This window comes from Myodes glareolus, chromosome 18 (genome assembly GCF_982192425.1).
Source record: "Myodes glareolus chromosome 18, mMyoGla1.1, whole genome shotgun sequence".
NCBI lineage: Eukaryota > Metazoa > Chordata > Mammalia > Rodentia > Cricetidae > Myodes > Myodes glareolus.
Window position 1 is genome coordinate 14,780,599 of NC_142043.1, and position 18,636 is coordinate 14,799,234.

Consider the following 18,636-nt stretch of genomic DNA (forward strand, 5'->3'; position numbering starts at 1 on the left):
CCAGACCAGGAATTTTCAGCAAGGATTAACCGTGCCTCTATAATATGCCCCCGGGTTTCCAGATAGGAGCTAAGTCTAGGCGTGCCAGCAGGAGAGGAAACAGGAGCCTGTTGTAGAGGGACTCCTTGGGACTCTGGGAACTTGACAGTGTTCTGTGGTGAAAACTGCCACGCCTGTGCACTCTTGTTCTAACCCGGAGAGCTGTGCTGTGTACGGGGCCCACGCAAGCCTGTGCTGTTGTATAAACACTAAGTTCCAGTCGCAGAACACTTACACGAGACAAACAGTTCCTGTTTTCATGACACTTCTCGAAAAGGCTGCAAATGGCTCCTTTTCATAGGCTTGGTGGAAGGGAAGTTTCGTAGCTGTGGTGACTCTGTAATGCTACGCGATTAATGACGCCTTTATTATTTTGAATGGCGTGCTACCAGTGCTATGATTTGAATGAGAAATGTCTCCCCTAGGCTCATGTCTTTGGACACTTAGTTCCCAGTTGGTGATATTCTTTGAGAAGGTTACAAAACCTTTAACTTGTGGAACTTGCTGAAGAAAGTACGTCACTGTGGGTGAGTGCACAGGTTTTTACAGCCTGCCCACACTTCCTCTTGTCTCTCTGATTCCCACGTGTGGATGACAGGAGACATGATTCTTTCAGAACCCTCACTAAGACTTCAAAGACTAAAACAAAGCTTTTTCTTCAACCAAAGCACAATGCCAAATGCTCAGATTGTCCTAAATCTCTGCAGTGCTGCTTCTAGAACAGGCAGACTGGGAAAGGAATTGAGGGACAACGGGGGAGTGAGGCTGTTGGAACTGAAGGAGGGGAACTGAATTGTGAAGCAAAGGGGGTTTGCTGTCATATGAATTCACTGACAAGGGAACTAAGCTGGTCGGGACACTGCTCCCCCAGCCCATCTGCTTTCTTTATCAAAACAAGGGGATTAGTTTCTCACCGCTCTTTCCCACTTGACCCTTCCCAAATCAAAATGGATTCCATCTGACTTGAAATGGCATAGAGGGACATCTGACCACCATCCCACTCCCAGTGAAAGCTCAGATTTATTTAGCCCACTGGTGACCCCAGTTGATTGGCAAGGGTACCCTACATCTGTCTGAACCGTCTACGGCAAGAGTTCTTACCTACAGAGACGAAGGTCACAGCTATGTTCTTACTGCCTCTGGCTCCGTAGGGACTGACGAACTCACACGTGTAGGTGACTGTTGTTCCAGAAGACCCGCTGGGACACTGGGTTCCATCTGCCTTGAGGGTGTAAGTGCTGCAGCTAGAGTCTAGGTCTGTTTCTGGGATCCCTGAAACGACACAAACAGATCTGTCGACGTCACGGTTGTCTGACTCTGAATTAGTAGCCAGATTTGTAGTGGAAACTTCAGCTTCTTACTCTTTCAGTTGCTGGCAGCTTTATATTTCCAAAATCATCGTTTCCACTCTCAGAAGCAACCCACCCTCCAAACCATCGTCCCTGGGGTTCTAGAACAACCCTGTGTATGATTTTTCCCACTCCGGTGTAACATGAGGGGGCCTGTTTGTTATTTGAGTTTTCTGTCCTCCTACCAGGTCCCCACAATTGTTTAGTCCCAGAGAAAATCACCCACACAGAGGACTCCGCAAGTTATAATGCTGATTGGTCCATTATCTCTAGCCTCTTACTGGCTAACTTTCACATCTTGATTAACCCATTTTTCTGATCTATTTTAGCCATGTGGCTCAGTACCTTTTTCAGTGGGACAGCTCACATCCTGCTGCTTTGGTGGTGCAGGCAGGAGTAGGAGGAATGGACTTCCTCCTCCCCAGAATTCTCCTGCTCTCCTTGCATCATTTCCACTTCTTGTCTGGTTTTCCCACCTATACCTCCTGCCTGGCCAATCAGCATTTATTTTAAAACATGATTGACAGAATACAGACAATTCTCCTGTACCACTCCAGTCTCCATTTTCAACCTGCCCACTTCGCCTGCTACTGCAGTCCTCAGACATTCCCTAAACATTTACACCCTCCCAAAGTGAAAGACACAGAGTAAGCTGATGGGATAGTGTCCAAATAAATCCACTCTTTCCGCTGTAGCTGGTCAGCTGTGCTGTGCTGGCTAGTTTTATGTCAACTGGACACAAGTGAGGGTCGTCAATGAGAAGGGAGCCCCAGTTGAAAAAATACCATCATAAGATCTGGTGTAAAGCATTTTCTTAATTAGTGATACATGTGAGAGGGTCAGCCCATTGTGGGTAGTACCATCCCTGGGCTGGTGGTCCTGGGTTCTATCTACATGAAAGGAAACTGAGGAAACCATGAGGAGCAAGCCATTGAGCAGCATCCCTCTATGGCCTCTGCATCATCTCCTGCCTCCAGGCTCCTGTCCTGCTTGAGGTCCTGCCCTCACTGCTTTTGATGGTGAACTGTTATATGAAACTGTGAGCATAGTAAACCCTTTTCTCCTCCAGGTGCTTTGGTCATGGAGTTTCAATACGTCAGTAGTCACCCTAGACAGATGCCTTTATTATTTTGATTGACATACGACCAGTGTTGGGGTTTGAATGACAAATGTCCCCCATTGGACCATATGTTTGATGACTTAGTCCCCAGTTAACACCGCTCTCTGGGAAGATTGCAGAACCTTTAGGATGTGGGAACTTGCTGAAGAAGTGAATTACTGTGGGCTGGCTCTAAGCTTTCACAGCCTGGCCACACTTCCTGTTCTCGCTGTGAGTGGATGAAACATGAGCACACCTGACCTCCAGGCCCTCCCCATCCTGGTGGACGGTGTCTGCCCTGGAACTGTAAGCTAGAAATAAGCCGTGGCTTCTACAACTTGGTTTCTTCTCCGGTTATTCTAGCAGGGAGGCAGAAAAGCGGCTCCTACAACCATCTTCCTACCCAAGGGAAGGAAGTAACTCTGTCTGTTGGAGTAACTCTGCCCATTTACTCTCTGTTTCATGTTGACAAAAATCACTGCTAATTCTCTGAAGACATCCTCTCTCTGCTCATGTTTTCTTGAGCTGAGTTCTCAGAAGAAAGCCACATCTGCATTAGGGTTCTATAAGGTTGACTGACTGTAGAAATTTAAAAGATTGCCCTTAGACAGGAGTCAAATCATTGGCCAAGTCTGTCCATGTGAGAGGCCCTCTCCCTCCTTACACCCCTAATTTTCATGATGTTTCTGCATTTGTTATCTCTGGCTTCCCAATTCCACTTTACACTTTTGAAACTGACGTTTGTCACTCTTTACAGCAGAAGTATTTCCAGAAGACCAACAGGAACGTCCTCTTTCCTCCATCCTGGGCTCTTCACCACACAATCTGTACTACACCCTCCTGACTGCCAGCCACCTGCTGTGGCTGCTTGAGCCTTGGGTCTGTCCTTTATCATTTTTCCCCGCATCCTCCTGGGTCTCCTTTCTAAGGCCCTATCCGAGCATCCTTCTTAAATGCATAGATGCTCCCTGCTTGGTCCTTGGCCCAGCGCCCTCCGCCCCACTTCGCTGTTGCTCGTTTTCTCTTTCCTTCAGCAACATCACAACTTTGGCTCCTGTCATAAACTGAGATTGGATGACTTCCCACACTACTCTAAGAGGAATATCCTGGCTGGAAACTTCTGAGGCAAATTCTCAAGTGTTGATTTGACATCTCTGTTACCTCAAACTCAACACATGCAATTTATTTATTTTTCCCCCAGACAAAACTCACACATCCAGTGCTTCCTCTTACTGATATTGGCAGAAACACAAATTAAAAATCTTAAAGGCCACTTTAATTACCTGCACTTCCTCACATTGTACTTCCACCCACTGGTAAAAAAAAAAAATTCTCTTTGAGCTTAAGCGACTGAAACAAGGCTGCCTCCATCAAAGCAAGGTCACTCTCCCAGGCCCCGCTGTTTGTTGTCTGAACTTTGCAACTGATTACATCTGGGTCTCAATTCTCAGTTAATTTCGTCTTCAACTTACTCACTATGCCACCTACAAGTTTCATTTTCTTTTTGTAGTTGACTTGTTTGCGGTTGTAAAACAAGGTCTCACTATATAAATCAAGGTTACTTTGAATTTGCTGTGTAGCTCAGGCTGGCCTTTGACTTGTGATTCTCCTGCCGCAGTCTCCTGTGCATCAAGTACACAGGACGCCTGGGAATGTTTAGTTTTCTAAAGCCCTGATCGTCTAACGTACTTGTGTGTACAGTAAAGTCAGATGTTCTCCTCAGTGTGTGGCGCTGTGGACTAGGAGTTAGACAGATCCCTAGCAGGCAGACAGATAGGAAGAGGACATACAGACAACAGAGACGGCAAGCTTCCCCGCCCTTCTTCCTTGAGACAAAAGCCTGGCATCTCAAAACAAAGACCTAGTGGGTTTCTCCACCCCAACTAACAGACCAGCTCGGCAAGTCCAGGGCTGCATTACAGCATAAATACATCTCCACACTTGTGAGTCTACCTGACCTCCTTGTCTTCGTTGCAAACGACAAGCCCTAAATTGAAGAAGAAAAAACCCTCAAAGACCCTTAAAACCTCAGTGAGGAGAAACCTGGTTTTAGTCTCCCTAAACCCTCCTTTGCTTTGCAGAAGTCTTTGTCTTGCTCTCTCTAGATGGGCCTTATTGAGTGTGTTGCTTCGCCCCTCATGAGAGCCTTCTTCAGCTGCGGATTCTTCTGTCATCCTGGAGATTTCTCCCATTGCTGGCCTTTGCCCTTGATACTTTTTTGTGCCTTTAAATTCTTTAATTGGCAGATGAAACGAACCTGATTCAGACCCCTAGATGGTAGCAACATTTATCACACAATATGCCCTAATCTGCCCTTCTCCTTGAAACCTGCCTCTTCATCTTCTCCAAACCCAAACCACACCCTGGCTTTCAACACACCCTTCAGCCTGGGACCTGGCTGCCGGTGTTTGCAGTCATACTTCCCCTTCCTCTTCCTGCTGAATGTAACTCATCCCTAAAAGTCCAGCCTTCTCACCCAATGGGTAAGGTAACGAACCATGCCGAATGAGATGTATATAGAAATAGACAGAACAATAGGAATGTATCAACAACAGGTCCCGCAAAAGAAAATTCAGTACAGCAGGCAGGTTAAAAGTGGGGAGGGAGGTCATTTCATATGGGTGTCTATGAAGGATATCAGAGGAGAGGAAGTTATTCTAAGCTTCAAAAGACAAGTAGGATTTTAAAAGCAATCAGGGCTGTGGTGTGACGTGAGGCTGTCAGTGTGTTGCAGGTATATAAACCAGCAATCCTCACTGCAGAACTTAGCACCCCATCAAGCTGCTTTGGGGGCCAGGGCTGGGGTCAGGGTGGGAGGATAACAAGCTATACAGGAAATCCATTGTTCTGTAGGCTGGTCAACCTTGCTGGACTTAGGAAAGTCTGCAAAGGGGTCACCAGAGAGAGAGGTCCCCGAGCATCCCACTGCAGACTTCCTGGTTTCTCTGCCAGAGGGCGAGGTCTTGTCACCTTCTGGGTTGAAAGCTCCTCCACCAGAGCCATGGGAATTGTGCAAGGCCTCTCCTCCATCTGGCAGCGCCCTCAGGATGCCTGTGCCACCTTTTCCTTATAAACCAGGGAAATGACTAAATGTCCCCTGCCGACAGTTTTCAGGTTTACCAGATGTCTTTCTCAGTCTTTGACGGTCTAATCAGATGCTGTAGGTGAAATGTGCTTTATAAACTAGAGGTTCTCAGGAAAGTGTGGGTGGAGATTGACGTTTTCAAATTAAGCTAGTAATAATGACACAGCTTAGTCTTAAGGGCAAAGACTTTGTAACAGAAACATGTAGCACACTCACAAAGTGTGCAGAGCTCCATTTTAGTTCAAAGATTTTTTTCTTTAAATGCTCATACATAATATTATTGCTTCTTAAAAGAAGAGATGACTGTGGTCTCATATGGTCTCTAAATAGCAAATGGTGCTTGTGTATCTAACCTGCCAGCAACTAGGTCCAAAGCCGGCTCACTGGATGGAGAAAGTGCTGGTCCCATGAACTGAGATCAGTGGAGAGTCCTAATTTTTTCTTTTCATATTGTGATAACTTGGGAAAGCAATTTAATCTGGATCCTAATTTCCTTATTTTCCCATTGGAAGTAAAACTACTAACTTCAAACTTGTGATCAAGTTTAGATGTGATCACCTGCAATCATTTTAAAGGGGCTAACATTTGTGCAAAGTTGTTATAAAGTCACTATTTCTAGTTTAATTTTCTAAAAGATTTATTTTATGCTATGTGCCTGAGTGTTTTGCCTGCATGTGCATATGTGCACCATATGTGTACGTGTTGCCCAAGGAGGTCAGTTATTAGAACCCTAAGAACTGGGGTTGCAGATGGTTGCAGTGTGGGTACTGGAAACCAAACCCTGGTCCTCTGCAAGAACAACAAATGCCTTGCTGACGGATGCATGTCTTTAGACACCATTACTGCTTTTCTTTATTGTCTAGCATAAACTGGAGGGTGAGGATCTTCAGGTAAGATCTCAGTGCAAAACAAAAGCAGAATTGGGAAGACGGACCAGCGGGTAAAACACTTTCATACATGCGTGAGGACGAGTCAGGTCTCCAATATCCATATAAATACAGCAGCCTGCAAAATCCCAGCCTGCAGAAGGGAGATGGGAGATCCCTGGATCAGTCAGGCTAGCTACACTAGCAAAATTCCTGATCTGGGTTAAAGAAAGAAAGCAACCAAGGAGGAAGCTCAGTGTCAACCCCTGCCCTTTATACATTTGTACCCCCATACTGTTTGGCCCAACACATGCAAACACATACGACATGCATACACATGCAAAAAAATTAATGAGTAAAAACTGACATGTAGTAAGTGAAAGAGAAATAAGTCTGCATAGAAAAGCAAGCTGGAATCAGAAAGAGAGAGAGAGAGAGAGAGAGAGAGAGAGAGAGAGAGAGAGAGAGAGAAAGCTGAAGAAAGTGTGTAAAGGAGTGAGTCCACACAGGGACAAAGATGAGACGCTCCGGTCAGCCTCCTCAGCTGTAGCTTTCCGCTGAGGGGGAAAGGAGAGGGAGGATGAGCCATGCTATGGACCCAAGTCACTGAGGTCACTTCCTCTCACGTCTTTATCTGCTAGGATCTCACCCACGGCGCAAGCGTGATGTTTGCATGCAAGTATTTTTGGAGGTTTGTTTTAGAGTGTCTAGGCTGGTGCTGGAATCAAAACCTAGTTATTTTTGTTTGTTTGTTTGTTTATGGTCCAGAATAGCTCGGGTTTTTTGTTTGTTTTGTTTTGTTTTTGTTTTTGGCTGAGAGGTAAGCAAAGAGCCCTCTTTGCCATAGGTATTGAACTGCCATTCTTACCTAGAATTTTTATTTTCCCCTCCTGCTTCCACTCAATTTTGCTCCAGTTTGCTATGTTCTCACTGCAGCAGTTCAACGAGATAGGGTTGCTGTCACACACCACCTTCCTCTCTTCCTTGGCCAGGATCCGGATAGGAGTGACATCCAGTCTTCTGGCGTCCCCATATTCAAAAATATCCAGTGTCAGCTTGCAACGATATTCACCTGTAAAGAATTCACAAGATTATGAATTATTATCACTCCTATGAATTTTTCTTAATAAAATTGTGCACCTCATGTATCATGGCATCTCAGACTTGATTCAAGGACACCCCTAAAGGAATATTCAGAAACTGTCGAGTCAATCAGACGTTTCTAATGACATAAGGTAAAAAGTAGACAAAGGTCTCTGTCGCTGCATTCTCAGGGACAGGTGTGGGAATATAAGACACAGGAAAACAAAATTGGTTAAGTCTGTGAGAATTGGAGGACCACAGATAATTCTGGCATGCTATTTAATCCTGTGATAAAATTCAGAATCTGCACAGATGTGACAAGAGTTCATGCATGTATAGACCTCTTTATTGTTCAGAATTGGCCCTACTGGTTTGGAAAAACAGAATTGGTCCTACTGACATCTGTTTTTAACTGGAGTTATTAAATACTAGAATGTGTCAGGCTCATTGTTAATCTCTGAAATTTCTGTTTTTGTGGTTGCTTGGAGTAGGCACATGGGTGCAGGAAAGGCCAAAAGGGAGAGACTGCTTTAGGGAACAAGAGCATTTTGAGAGGCTGGATGTATTTACCACCCTTATTTTGGTGATGCCTTCTCAAGGGTATGTGTCCAAACCTAGTAAATTAGATACTTAAAATACATGCAGTATGTAATATGCCAATTTTCTCTCAGCAAACTAAAATTTTATAGGTTAATTAAAATAAAACATCAGAAAACTATACTACACACTAGTAAAATTCAAACTATATCAGTAGATTTTTCAATGCCATTAAAAATAGTATCCTGGGTCACTGGGAAGACGGTCCCTGGTCTGCTGTGCAGGCATGAGGATCTGAGCCCAGACCCTGGAGCCCACATGAAAAGATGGAAATGGTGGTGTGCATCTGCAGCTCTAAAGGTGGAGACAGGTGGGCCGCCAGATCTCACTGCCGAACAGACTGCTGGGTCTCTTCAGTGAGAGTCCCTGTCTCCAACACCAAGGTGGGGCGCAATGAAGAAAGACACTCTGAAGTCTGGCCTCTTGTGGATGTGTGTGTGTGTGTGGGGGGAATTCCCTTTTCCTCAAGGCCTGTTGGCCACCAGTCTATGAGGACAAGGGGCAGAAGCGATGACAGAGAACCCTGCACAGCCTGTGAGCACGATGAAGACAGCTCTCCAGGAGACAGCTTCAGCGAATCTGCTCAACTTTACTCCAGAGTGCAGGGAATAGGCAGGATTGGGGTCGATGACTGGACAATCACCGAATTTGTATTAAACGGTGCACTCCTATATTAAGCTCCCAGTACAACCTTTAGTTATCATCTATGGAGCATGGTCCTACGGCAAGCCTCAATGTCTAATTACCATATAAGCAGCAGAGGGAAAGCTTCTGCAGGGAACTGTGTCCAGGGTCATACTAGAGATAGCCAGGTATCTTGGCCTAGAGACGCTCTCCAAATAAGGTCAAGCCGAGAACAGGGCCAGGGGAAGGAGTTATTCACGTCACCCATGTTGCCGAGCTTGGAGAGAGCTGCCGGACCATGGTACACTTCAACCTCCGACCAGTAGGGCATCCAGGCAGATATGCAAACACTCACACATTTGCATCCATACAAATACACAGGAATAGAAGGGGAAACTTTTCCAGTTTGGAACATGAGTCATCAGGCTTCTTGTGGGCAGCTCAGCCCCATTCCCTGTGCTGTGGGCTGCCGCTCTGAGCACACCATTGAGTTCCACCCCCAGTCTCAGGTCGGAAGCTCACCGGCATCCTGCTTCGTGAAGTTATAAATGGTGAGGCGCGAGACCAAGCTCATGTTGAGGACCGAGGTTTGGATGGAGAATCTACCGTGGTTCTGGATCTCGGAGCGTTTCTCTCCGTAATACCAAGACGCGTTGGAGGACAAGATTTCACTTTCACACTCCAGAACTACCCTGTCCCCCTCAAAGATGACTTCCGGTGTAACCGTGAACTTCGTTTCATCTGGAAATTCAAAGGAAAAGTGGGAGGGTTCCACTTCAGTGAATGTGAACTGTGGAACCAGCTCTCCAGACTATGCCTCTCCAGGATTCTTGAGGACTCTTCTCAGCATCTGCCGGTCACAGTCCTGCCCATAGGCTCCCCTTACCACTCCTTGAGTAACAATGGTCCCATTGCCTACTGAGGCACCAGACAGAGTTCATGTCTGGACCCCACTGAAAGAGAGTATCTAAAGTCATGTATTTCCTACCACTGTTTTAAATGATCTGGAGCAGCAGTTTGGAAGCCTCCCCTTGCATCAGAACCATCCGGGGTTGAGACGTTGGTGAGATACAGATGGGTCTTTGTAGGGCTAGTGTGGGACAGACGAGCTCTGAGACCCACCCTCTAAATCAACAATGGACCCTACTTAGTGTCAGATCTGCTGTGACTATGGCCACCATCACTGCTGGGTTAGCCTTGCATTTATGGATTTTGTGAATATCTGAACATAGGAAACTCACAGAATTTCTATTATAGATCCCTGTTCCCAGCTCCCTGACTCACCGGCTTTTGTATGTTAGTCAAAAAGGGGCAGATGTCCCCCAGTGCGCCAGGCCTCTGTCATAAGAAATATCACCACGATTTCCTGGGCCTTCATCCTCTCCCTCATTTATTTATCTTCTTTTCGTATATATAGTAGTCTATTTCATTATAGCAGGTTTTTTGTTTGTTTCAAGACAGGATTTCTCTATGAAACCCTGACTGTCTTGGTACTTGCTCTGTAGATCAGGCTGGCCTTGAACTCACAGAGATTCTCCTGCCTCTGCCTCCCGAGTGCTGGGATTAAAAGTGTGCACCACCATGTCTGGTCTGTTACAACATTTTAGCAATAATTTATTTTGTTCCATCTCTTGTTCCGAACCTCCCTTTCACCCTCCACTTCCACCCTGGGAGCTCCCCTTTGCTACTGTCACACAGTAACAGTTAAAAATCTACATAGAAGAGGGAACATGACATGCAATTTTTGTTTTTCTGAGTCGGGTTCACCTGGCTTCGTATTTTCTAGACTCATCTATTGTCCTGGAATTTTCATAATTTTTTCTTTTTTTCTTTTTTTTTCTGAGACAGGGTTTCTCTGTAGCTTTTGGAACCTGTCCTGGAACTAGCTCTTGTAGATCAGGCTGGCCTCGAACTCACAGAGATCCTCCTGCCCCTGCCTCCCAAGTGCTGGGATTAAACGCGTGCGCCACCACCGCCCGGCTAATTTTATCTTTCTTGACAGCCTAGAAAAGTTCCGTTGTACGAGCTTTCATTCCCTGCTTATTTGTGGACACAACCACTCCCTTGATGTTGTGAAGAGTGTGGCGGCACACACGGCCACGCGAGAACCTCTGCCCTGGGTCTAACCAACCATCACCATGCCTACCCCAGATGAACATGTGTGAGGATGAAGCACATTCCACTTACTGCTCGGCGTTCCTTGGAAGGAGCTGTAGTCCAGTTTGTATGTCTGGTTGAGGTTCTGTGTGACCTGCTCGTTGGCTTTAGGAATTGATCCAGGCAGCGGTGGCGATCCAAACTGGGCCTCGAAGTTCACAACCACGCTGCCTTTGCTGCAGAGAGACCACTCAGTTCAGTGAAGCAGTGACTGAGCTAGGAGGGTCTAGATCCTTGAGGCTCTTTGCATGGAAAAGCAAAAGAGCAGAAGCCAATAGTACTATTATCTGCAAGGAATCACTAAAATAAGCCTGTCTTCAAATGTTAATCGGTAGCCCAAGGCAAGATTTACCAGGAATACAAATGAGAAAAGTGACCAGATGGGAACAGTGAGTTGAACCCTCAAGGTTTCTAGGCTCCAGGCGCACCAGAAAACCCTGCAATCCTGTCTGCCTAGCACAATCTCCTAGCAGTGTCTTTAACACTGCTATCCATTATGATTCCGCTTTGACATTTCCAACTCTCAGAACTATGGATGTATTTCGGTCTGCGAAATGCTTGCATGCATGAAATGAGCACACCTTTGTGTTTTCTTGCTGCTAAGGAGGTCCATCTGTAAAGGACGCCACTGTATTCTCACCTCTATCAAGCGGCTCCTGCCGAGCACCCCCCAATGATAGCCCTAGGATATTTGATTTTCTTCCCTGGTGGATTGGTTTCTGCCCTCATAGAAAAATGAACAAATGACATCATTCTTACGTGAAGTGTGTCACAGTCACCGATCTGAATCCTGGTAAAGTTTTGTAACCCTCCCGGAACTAGAAAATAAAACAAGAGAGAGGTCATGTATCAAAGACTAGTGAACAATACCAATGTTTACACATATTCATTATCAACCTGGGTCCGACTTTGTTTTATGTATCTTGTTAGTGGTGGTATTGTCAGGGACTTGAAGTAATTTCTAATAATTTATATCAGTTATTACAGAAGCAAACAGTAGATTAAGTGCACAAAAAGGTGCTCAGAGAAATGCAGGAGAGAAGGTAAAGGGGCTGTGAGGGGAGAGAGACAGAGATAGAACAATTGCAGCTGAGAGACAGTTACCACTCGCAAAGATTTCTCTGTTTTTAGCTCAGTCACTATAAACTGCTCCTAGCGTGAATGCCTACTGACTTCCAGAGGTAGAGAAGTTGGAAACTCTCTGAGTTCGAAGTTGGACTTCAGGCTTGAAGCCTTGTGTTGGACTGCCCAGGGAGGATCCTTATCTACGTCGGAAATCCCTGCCCATTTGGGGGGCAGTGCCGTCCACTAGGTAGAGTGTTCTGAGCTATACAAGACAAGATAATTCTAGAATGCCTGAAGAACAGACCTGAGCTACCTACCTACCTCTCCTGGACCAGGCTCCCAAGCCTTGGAATTGATTTGGTGAAGTGATATCACCAAACCTTGTCTGAATTGTTCTTACTCATGGAAGAGGGTCAACTGATAGGCCAAGGTGATGTCTTGTCCTCTGAATGCTCTTTGATTTGAGTACTTCTCAATGCCCCTTCTCAGGTGGGTTTGCATAACTTCACTTACACTTAGATTACACACATGTAAGCACCCTGTCCCCCGGAACGGGCTTCTCTTGCTCCACCTAAACACCTCCTTGGGTAAACGACTCCAGCAGCTCAGACCTACCGCTCTTTCCAGGTCGGTCTTGTAGGACCTATAGAGGGCAGAGGACGAATTCTTGAGGTCTTCTTGAAATCCTATGTTCAGTCTGACTTTGATTTTTAAGGTAATATATGCTGAAAAAACAACAGGGCAAAATGTAACTGTCTCATTGGTGTTTGAATACAGACAATACAAAGAGACATTTGCTTGAGGTAAAGTTGAATACTCATTTAACAGGTATTTAAAGAACAATTGCATACCATCAGAGAGCTGGCAGAAAGGTCCCTGGGGAGGAAGTCCTTTCAGACAACTGCAGGAGCGGCCTGACAGGGCACCTTCATGCTCTTGACAAGTTAGACTGTGGAGACACTTTTCCCGGGGCCACACATAGCCTTTCTCGCAGGAGCACAAGAGGTCATTTCCAGCAGGTGTGCAGACTGCCGTCAACCAAAAGAGGAGAGACAAGACAGTCACCGCCCTCACATTTGTAGATTGCAACTGTCTATACTTGCAGGAAATCTTAGCTCAGTTCCACATTGACCTTCTGGAGAGTTCAATAGAATCTCGTGAGATTCAAGAAGGCATATATGCATCACGAAACCATTAGGTGAGGTCATCTGAAAGGTGATGCTTGAGTGCCTTCATATTAGCGAAATTTATTTTTGGAGAGACATGTTTTATATTACACGGCCACTAGGTGTCTATGGTGAGTGGATCTCTCACTGAAGAGCAGTGGTTCTCAACCTGTGGGTCATGACCACTTACTCAAACCTCTAGCTCCAAATTTTATTTTTTTTTAAAAAAATACATTATAAATCATAACAGTATCAAAATTATAGTTATGAAATAGCAACAAAAATAATTTGATGGTTGGGGGTCACTACAATATAAGGAACTGTATTAAAGGGTCGCAGCGTTAGGAAGGTTAAGAATCACTGATACAGAGGAAGAAGCAGCCAGCTTCCAAGATGACCTTTGAGCATCTCTGCCTCTAGGAATTCACAGCCTTTTATGGCACCCACTTATAGAACACAGTAAAAGTGATAGTATCATTTAGCATGTTCTTTCTCTCCCCACTCCTTCTCCTTCCCTCTCTGTCTTTTTCTCCGGAGAAGTTAGCTGCATGGTGCCAAGATCTGTCAGGAAGAGACCATATGGTAAAGAATTAAGATCTCTAAACAGTAGTTACTTGGGAACTATAGTTAGCCAAAACTCACCCGCTGAACGAGAAAGTGGATTTTCCAGCCCAGCAGGGCCTTCAGATCAGAGTTCCTATGCTAGAATCACCCACCCCGGCTCCTACTCCAAGATGTCAGACCCTCAGAAACTTCAAGATAGTGTGTGTGTGTTGTTCTATAGTGCTAAAAGCAATCTGTTACACTGAAATAAACACTAAATGCAGAATGCAAATCAATGGCCTTTACATTTCACATCAAAAGAACAACTCAAATGGACTCCGATCTCACTGGAGACACTAAAAAAGGAAGGGAAAAATACCTCTGAAAACGGAGACCTTTAAATCAGGGTCTAAAGTAGGAACAAAGAGATTCTTTGGAAGACGCTCTGGAGACGGGTGCCCATGGGATGTTACTCAGAGAAAAGTCACTAAATGGGTACCAAGTTACAACGGTGCTTTCCAAAGAACAGAACTATTATAGGACACAGGGCAGCCTCATCTATGGGACACTGGTTCTTTGGGGATGGTCCTCTGAGACAAATGAGAAACAGTTTCAATTCAGTAGGGAGTCCTCAAACACAAAGTCAAATCATGACTTGGGAGAATTTTGCTTAAGGTCTTGCTTCTGATTCAGGTATGTGCCTAGCTCCTATTTCCTGACCTATGATACCCCAAAGAAAAGAAGTCACTACTTTTAATGTACTGAGACCCTCCTCGCTGCACCCACACATTGTTCAGAGGGAAAGGATCCAGTAGTTTGTCCGGAAGGGTCTGTCCATACCTTGGGGGGGGGGGCGTCACTTTATCATAACCACCAAGGAAATCTCTGGTCATCATTCAAAATAAGGTGACGACTGGCTGGGAAATTTACTGCTAGCAAGTTTATTCTGGGAGGTAGGGGGTCCTAAAGTCACACAGTCATTACACTTGGCTCCCATGTTTTAATCTGACTCAGAGGACAGCAGTCTGCCTTTCTCACAATATGCCCAGCCATCCACCCTCAAGCAGTGTGTGTCTGGCTCACCTGTTGTCATTGCTATGCTCATGATGTCCGTGGCTGGGTCTGTGCCGTTTCCTTGAATTGGAAAACTGAGGCTGTTCAAGTGAGCCTTGACGGACTCCAGGAAGGAGATGTTTTCAAAACTGATCTCAACATCTACGGTGTATTCTTCCTCCGCGGGACCACCCACTGCAACTGAAACGATAGTTTCACGAAGAATATGAGCGTTCGTGGAGGCAGGAGAAAGATCCTGTGGACACCACAGCAAGGAAAGCTAGTGGCACATTCTTGTAGATAGTGGGCACATCAGCCCATTAGAATTACTAATGGATACTTTGAGAGAAAATGAAAACTTTGTCTACATTACTCATTCCCAACCACTACCCTCAACTTTGAAGTCCAAGGTCAAAGGCCACGTTACTCATTCCCAACCACTACCCTCAACTTTGAAGTCCAAGGTCAAAGGCCACGCGTGGAGAGTAAAATATGCCTGGGGCAAGACTAGTAGTAGCGGCCTGGAAGGAAGGCTCTCACACCTGTGCAACACACCTGTGTAGTGAGTCAGAGTTGTGATCTCCACCCGCAGGAATGAGTTGTGGACTTTATAACATTGTGTAGTTAGTTTGCACACGCTCTAACTGCTGAACAGGGATGCACACATGCTTGAAAAACTTCTAGCATTGCCCCTCCCTGTTAAGTTTCTTTGGCCTTAGCTTGTACACAGGCACACAGTGGGTTCTTTATTGTTGCTTCACATCCCCAGGATCCCGAACTTGAATGGCAGTCGGCAAAGGTTTGGTGACTTGAAAAATGACATGCAAAAGATTCCCAGGTCTTCGTTGTTTTTTCAGATTGTCTCCAGGTGGGCAAATGCCGGTTCTCCAAATAAATGTGCTCCAAACACACACACACACACACACACACACACACACACACACACCCCAGCAGGCTACAGATATGTTATCTAACCTTTGAATGGTTCTTCTCCAGGTTCCAAAGCCACACCATATCCTGACCACCAATTGTAAGCTTCTGGGACAGAAACTGATTCCTTCCCTTCTGGTGACCTCACTCACCTGTCCTGGAGCTCGCTATATGACAAACATGTGCCCGATCACTTCTTACTAAACCTGGCCCCAACGTCAAGTCGTATGTTCGCTCCACTGGACTGACTATTGCTCTAGCCTGTTGGAATACACGCCCGCGGCTGAAGGGCTCAGCCACTACCTCCCGAAAAAGTTTGAAGGATAAGATTTCTTTGCACAGAGAGGTATGGAGAATATTTTAAATAGGTAAAGAAATGAATGAATACTTTAAAACCATTCTTTAAAATGTAAATGAAATCATATAACATGATCTGTATTTTAACATGAAGTCTGTGTCTTCTTCCTAAAGACAATTGCTTTCCTGTGAAATCAGAAAGTTTATTTCAACCACCCCGAGGACCATTGCTGCGAAACACTGAGAAAGTTCAGAGTAGAAAACGAAATCTCCAGTGGTTAAATGCCTATTCCTGGAAGCTAGAATGGATGTTTCTTTGGAGGAATAAAATCCACTGGTCTTAGGATACAGCCTTGCTGGAAATTATTTTCTTTGGGCACCACTAATGTAATGAAATCATTATTCCTTTAAAGAACTGCGCTGCAGGTGTTTTAGGGACGCATTTAATGGCGTATTTCCTCCTTTTACAAGCAGAATCAGATGAGGTTTATGTTGGCTGTGGTGATATGAGATTGTCATTCTGCTGCCTGGGCAGTGGAGGCAGGAGGATCATGAGTTCAATACCACCTTCAAATACACAGTGAGTTTGAGGTTCATCTGGGATTTGTGAGACCTTGCCTCAAAATCTAAACTAAACTAAACATTTAAAAACTAAAATTTAAAAGTTACTTGTAAAATCTTATATTATCTAGTCTTGTATATCATGACATAGTAATACTGTCTCAAGTTTTCTGGGTTTTTTGTTTGGTTGGTTGGTTTTTGATTCTCGAATGTTCTGTGATGAAATAAGCTTCCTGGAGGAGCAGCTTCTCTTAACTCGTATGACTCTAACTCCAGACACCATCTTGCCCACGAGGAACATTTCCACGAGGGCAGCTGCACAGTGTTTACATCTGCCTTCCAGAACATTCTTTTTCCTGAAAAGTCATATGACCATGTTTATTCCCTCTGGTAAATTCACTAGCTCAGGGTCCTCCCAGGAATGCAAACAGGATTTCCTGGACAGCAGCTGCTCTGGATGGATGGGGTCAACAATGATCCTCTATCATCGACTTTGCTGCTTGTGTGACTCTATCCCACCCTGACACCGATAACTACCTGAGGGTGCTCCTTCCTGTGCCCCTTCCAGACACCATGGCAGAACAAGTGTGGGCCCACAAAGCAATAGCTACCCATGAAGAACAGCGCTCCTGGTTAGAGCTAAGGCAGTTCTGTCTAGATTTTCACAAGACTGAACCGAAGGCACAAAGCCCTGGGAGTAAAGGACCTGAGACTTAGTGAGAGTCAGCCTTTGGGATTCGCGCAGCTGTTAGTACTAGCCGCTACGGTCCTCTTCTCCCGTCCACCTGCCGTGTTCTCCAAAGCCCAGGGAGCTTTAGAGTCACCCTTAGGTGACTTCTGCATCACCCTTCCCTTGAGACTGGTGGGGACCAGGAATCTACAGTTCCACCTCCTCCTCCCCCTCTTTTTCAAGTGGTTTTGCTGTAAGCCCAGGCTTGCCTGGAGTTTACTGCGTAGCTTAGGTTAGCCTCTAATTCATGTTCCTTTTTCCTCTACCCTGGCCTCCTAAGTGTTGGGATTTCCAGCGTGTGCCATTAGGCCTAGCTGGAAATGTTTCTTTTTGAGAAGTCAATTCCCTAAAGATGCCTCAGACACGCCACTACAATTGGGTAAGCTCCAGGCTTTCCCGTCACCCACTCCTGACCTTGATTGAGAGTGACTCACATCTAAGGGGTTACGTACCAGGGTGAAGCAAACCATACTCTTTAGATAGAGAGGCAGGCCTGGCTATCAGCACTATTCTTCTTCTTTTGGGGATCTGATGTGCCGGGGGCTGGAGCTCGGACACTCTAAACCAAAGGATGAAACCAGGACAATGGCCGTGGAGAATTGACTTTCACAGACTCGCTTTGGGGTTGTTTTGTTTTTATGTTCAGTCATCCGCTGTTGCTCCTGATGGCAAATAGGCACCTCCTTGCTAACTTCGTTTAGCCTCTTGCATTTTTACGTCTTATTTCTATCTACTTAAACCTGGGTATGCCAAGGACATGCAGGGCCCTTGGAGATCGGAAATGGGAGTCAGATCCTGCAGGGCAGGAATTTCAGGCAGTTGTGAGCTGTGTAATGTGGGTGCTGGGAATGGATCTGAGGTCTTCCTGCAGATCAACAAGCATTACTAACTGCTGAGCTAGCTCTCCAACCCCCTCCTTTACCTCAATAGAGCTGACACGGGCTTCCTCCCACCATTCAGTGATAGCAGCTGAAGGAGGAGACAGGCAGTATAGTAACAACGGCAGTGGCCATTTGCTCTTGTCTGGCAGGGTAAAGGGCCGTGACAGCGCCATGCTTACCTCCACTGCTCTGTGTGGCAAACCTGAGTCATATCTGAGCTAAGATTAAAAAGGACAGTTTGCTGACTCCAAAGTCCATTTTCTCACATTTAATCACACCCTGCTACAACTCTAATAGAAGATAAGAAAAGCAATCATTCACAAAGCCATAAAGTACTATAAAATAGATTGTTATTAAACACAGACTTGTAATAAATCAATATTCTTACTTGTTTTTAAGTCAAGTTCAAAAACAAACTTATTAATAGTAAATGAGCCAGTCTTGAAAACTTTCTCCAAGTCTGTCAGCACCATAAATGTCTTAGAAATCCAAACTCAGAACAACGGCTTTT

At 45.4% G+C, this 18,636-nt stretch overlaps 1 protein-coding gene across 4 annotated transcripts in view; it reads right to left on the reverse strand.

The window, feature by feature from the left end:
• Nucleotides 1-18,636, reverse strand: part of Adgrf5 (adhesion G protein-coupled receptor F5) — a 97,572-nt gene that overhangs the window by 22,903 nt on the left and 56,033 nt on the right. For all 4 annotated transcript variants that reach the window (XM_048442725.3, XM_048442724.3, XM_085679390.2 and 1 more), the window contains 8 exons: nucleotides 14,757-14,927; nucleotides 12,816-12,992; nucleotides 12,580-12,689; nucleotides 11,659-11,717; nucleotides 10,930-11,075; nucleotides 9,265-9,483; nucleotides 7,307-7,510; nucleotides 1,141-1,311 (listed from right to left, as the gene is read on the reverse strand). In XM_048442725.3, the coding sequence (XP_048298682.2) occupies nucleotides 1,141-1,311; nucleotides 7,307-7,510; nucleotides 9,265-9,483; nucleotides 10,930-11,075; nucleotides 11,659-11,717; nucleotides 12,580-12,689; nucleotides 12,816-12,992; nucleotides 14,757-14,927 (1,257 nt within the window). The remainder of the gene's footprint in view (nucleotides 1-1,140; nucleotides 1,312-7,306; nucleotides 7,511-9,264; nucleotides 9,484-10,929; nucleotides 11,076-11,658; nucleotides 11,718-12,579; nucleotides 12,690-12,815; nucleotides 12,993-14,756; nucleotides 14,928-18,636) is intronic.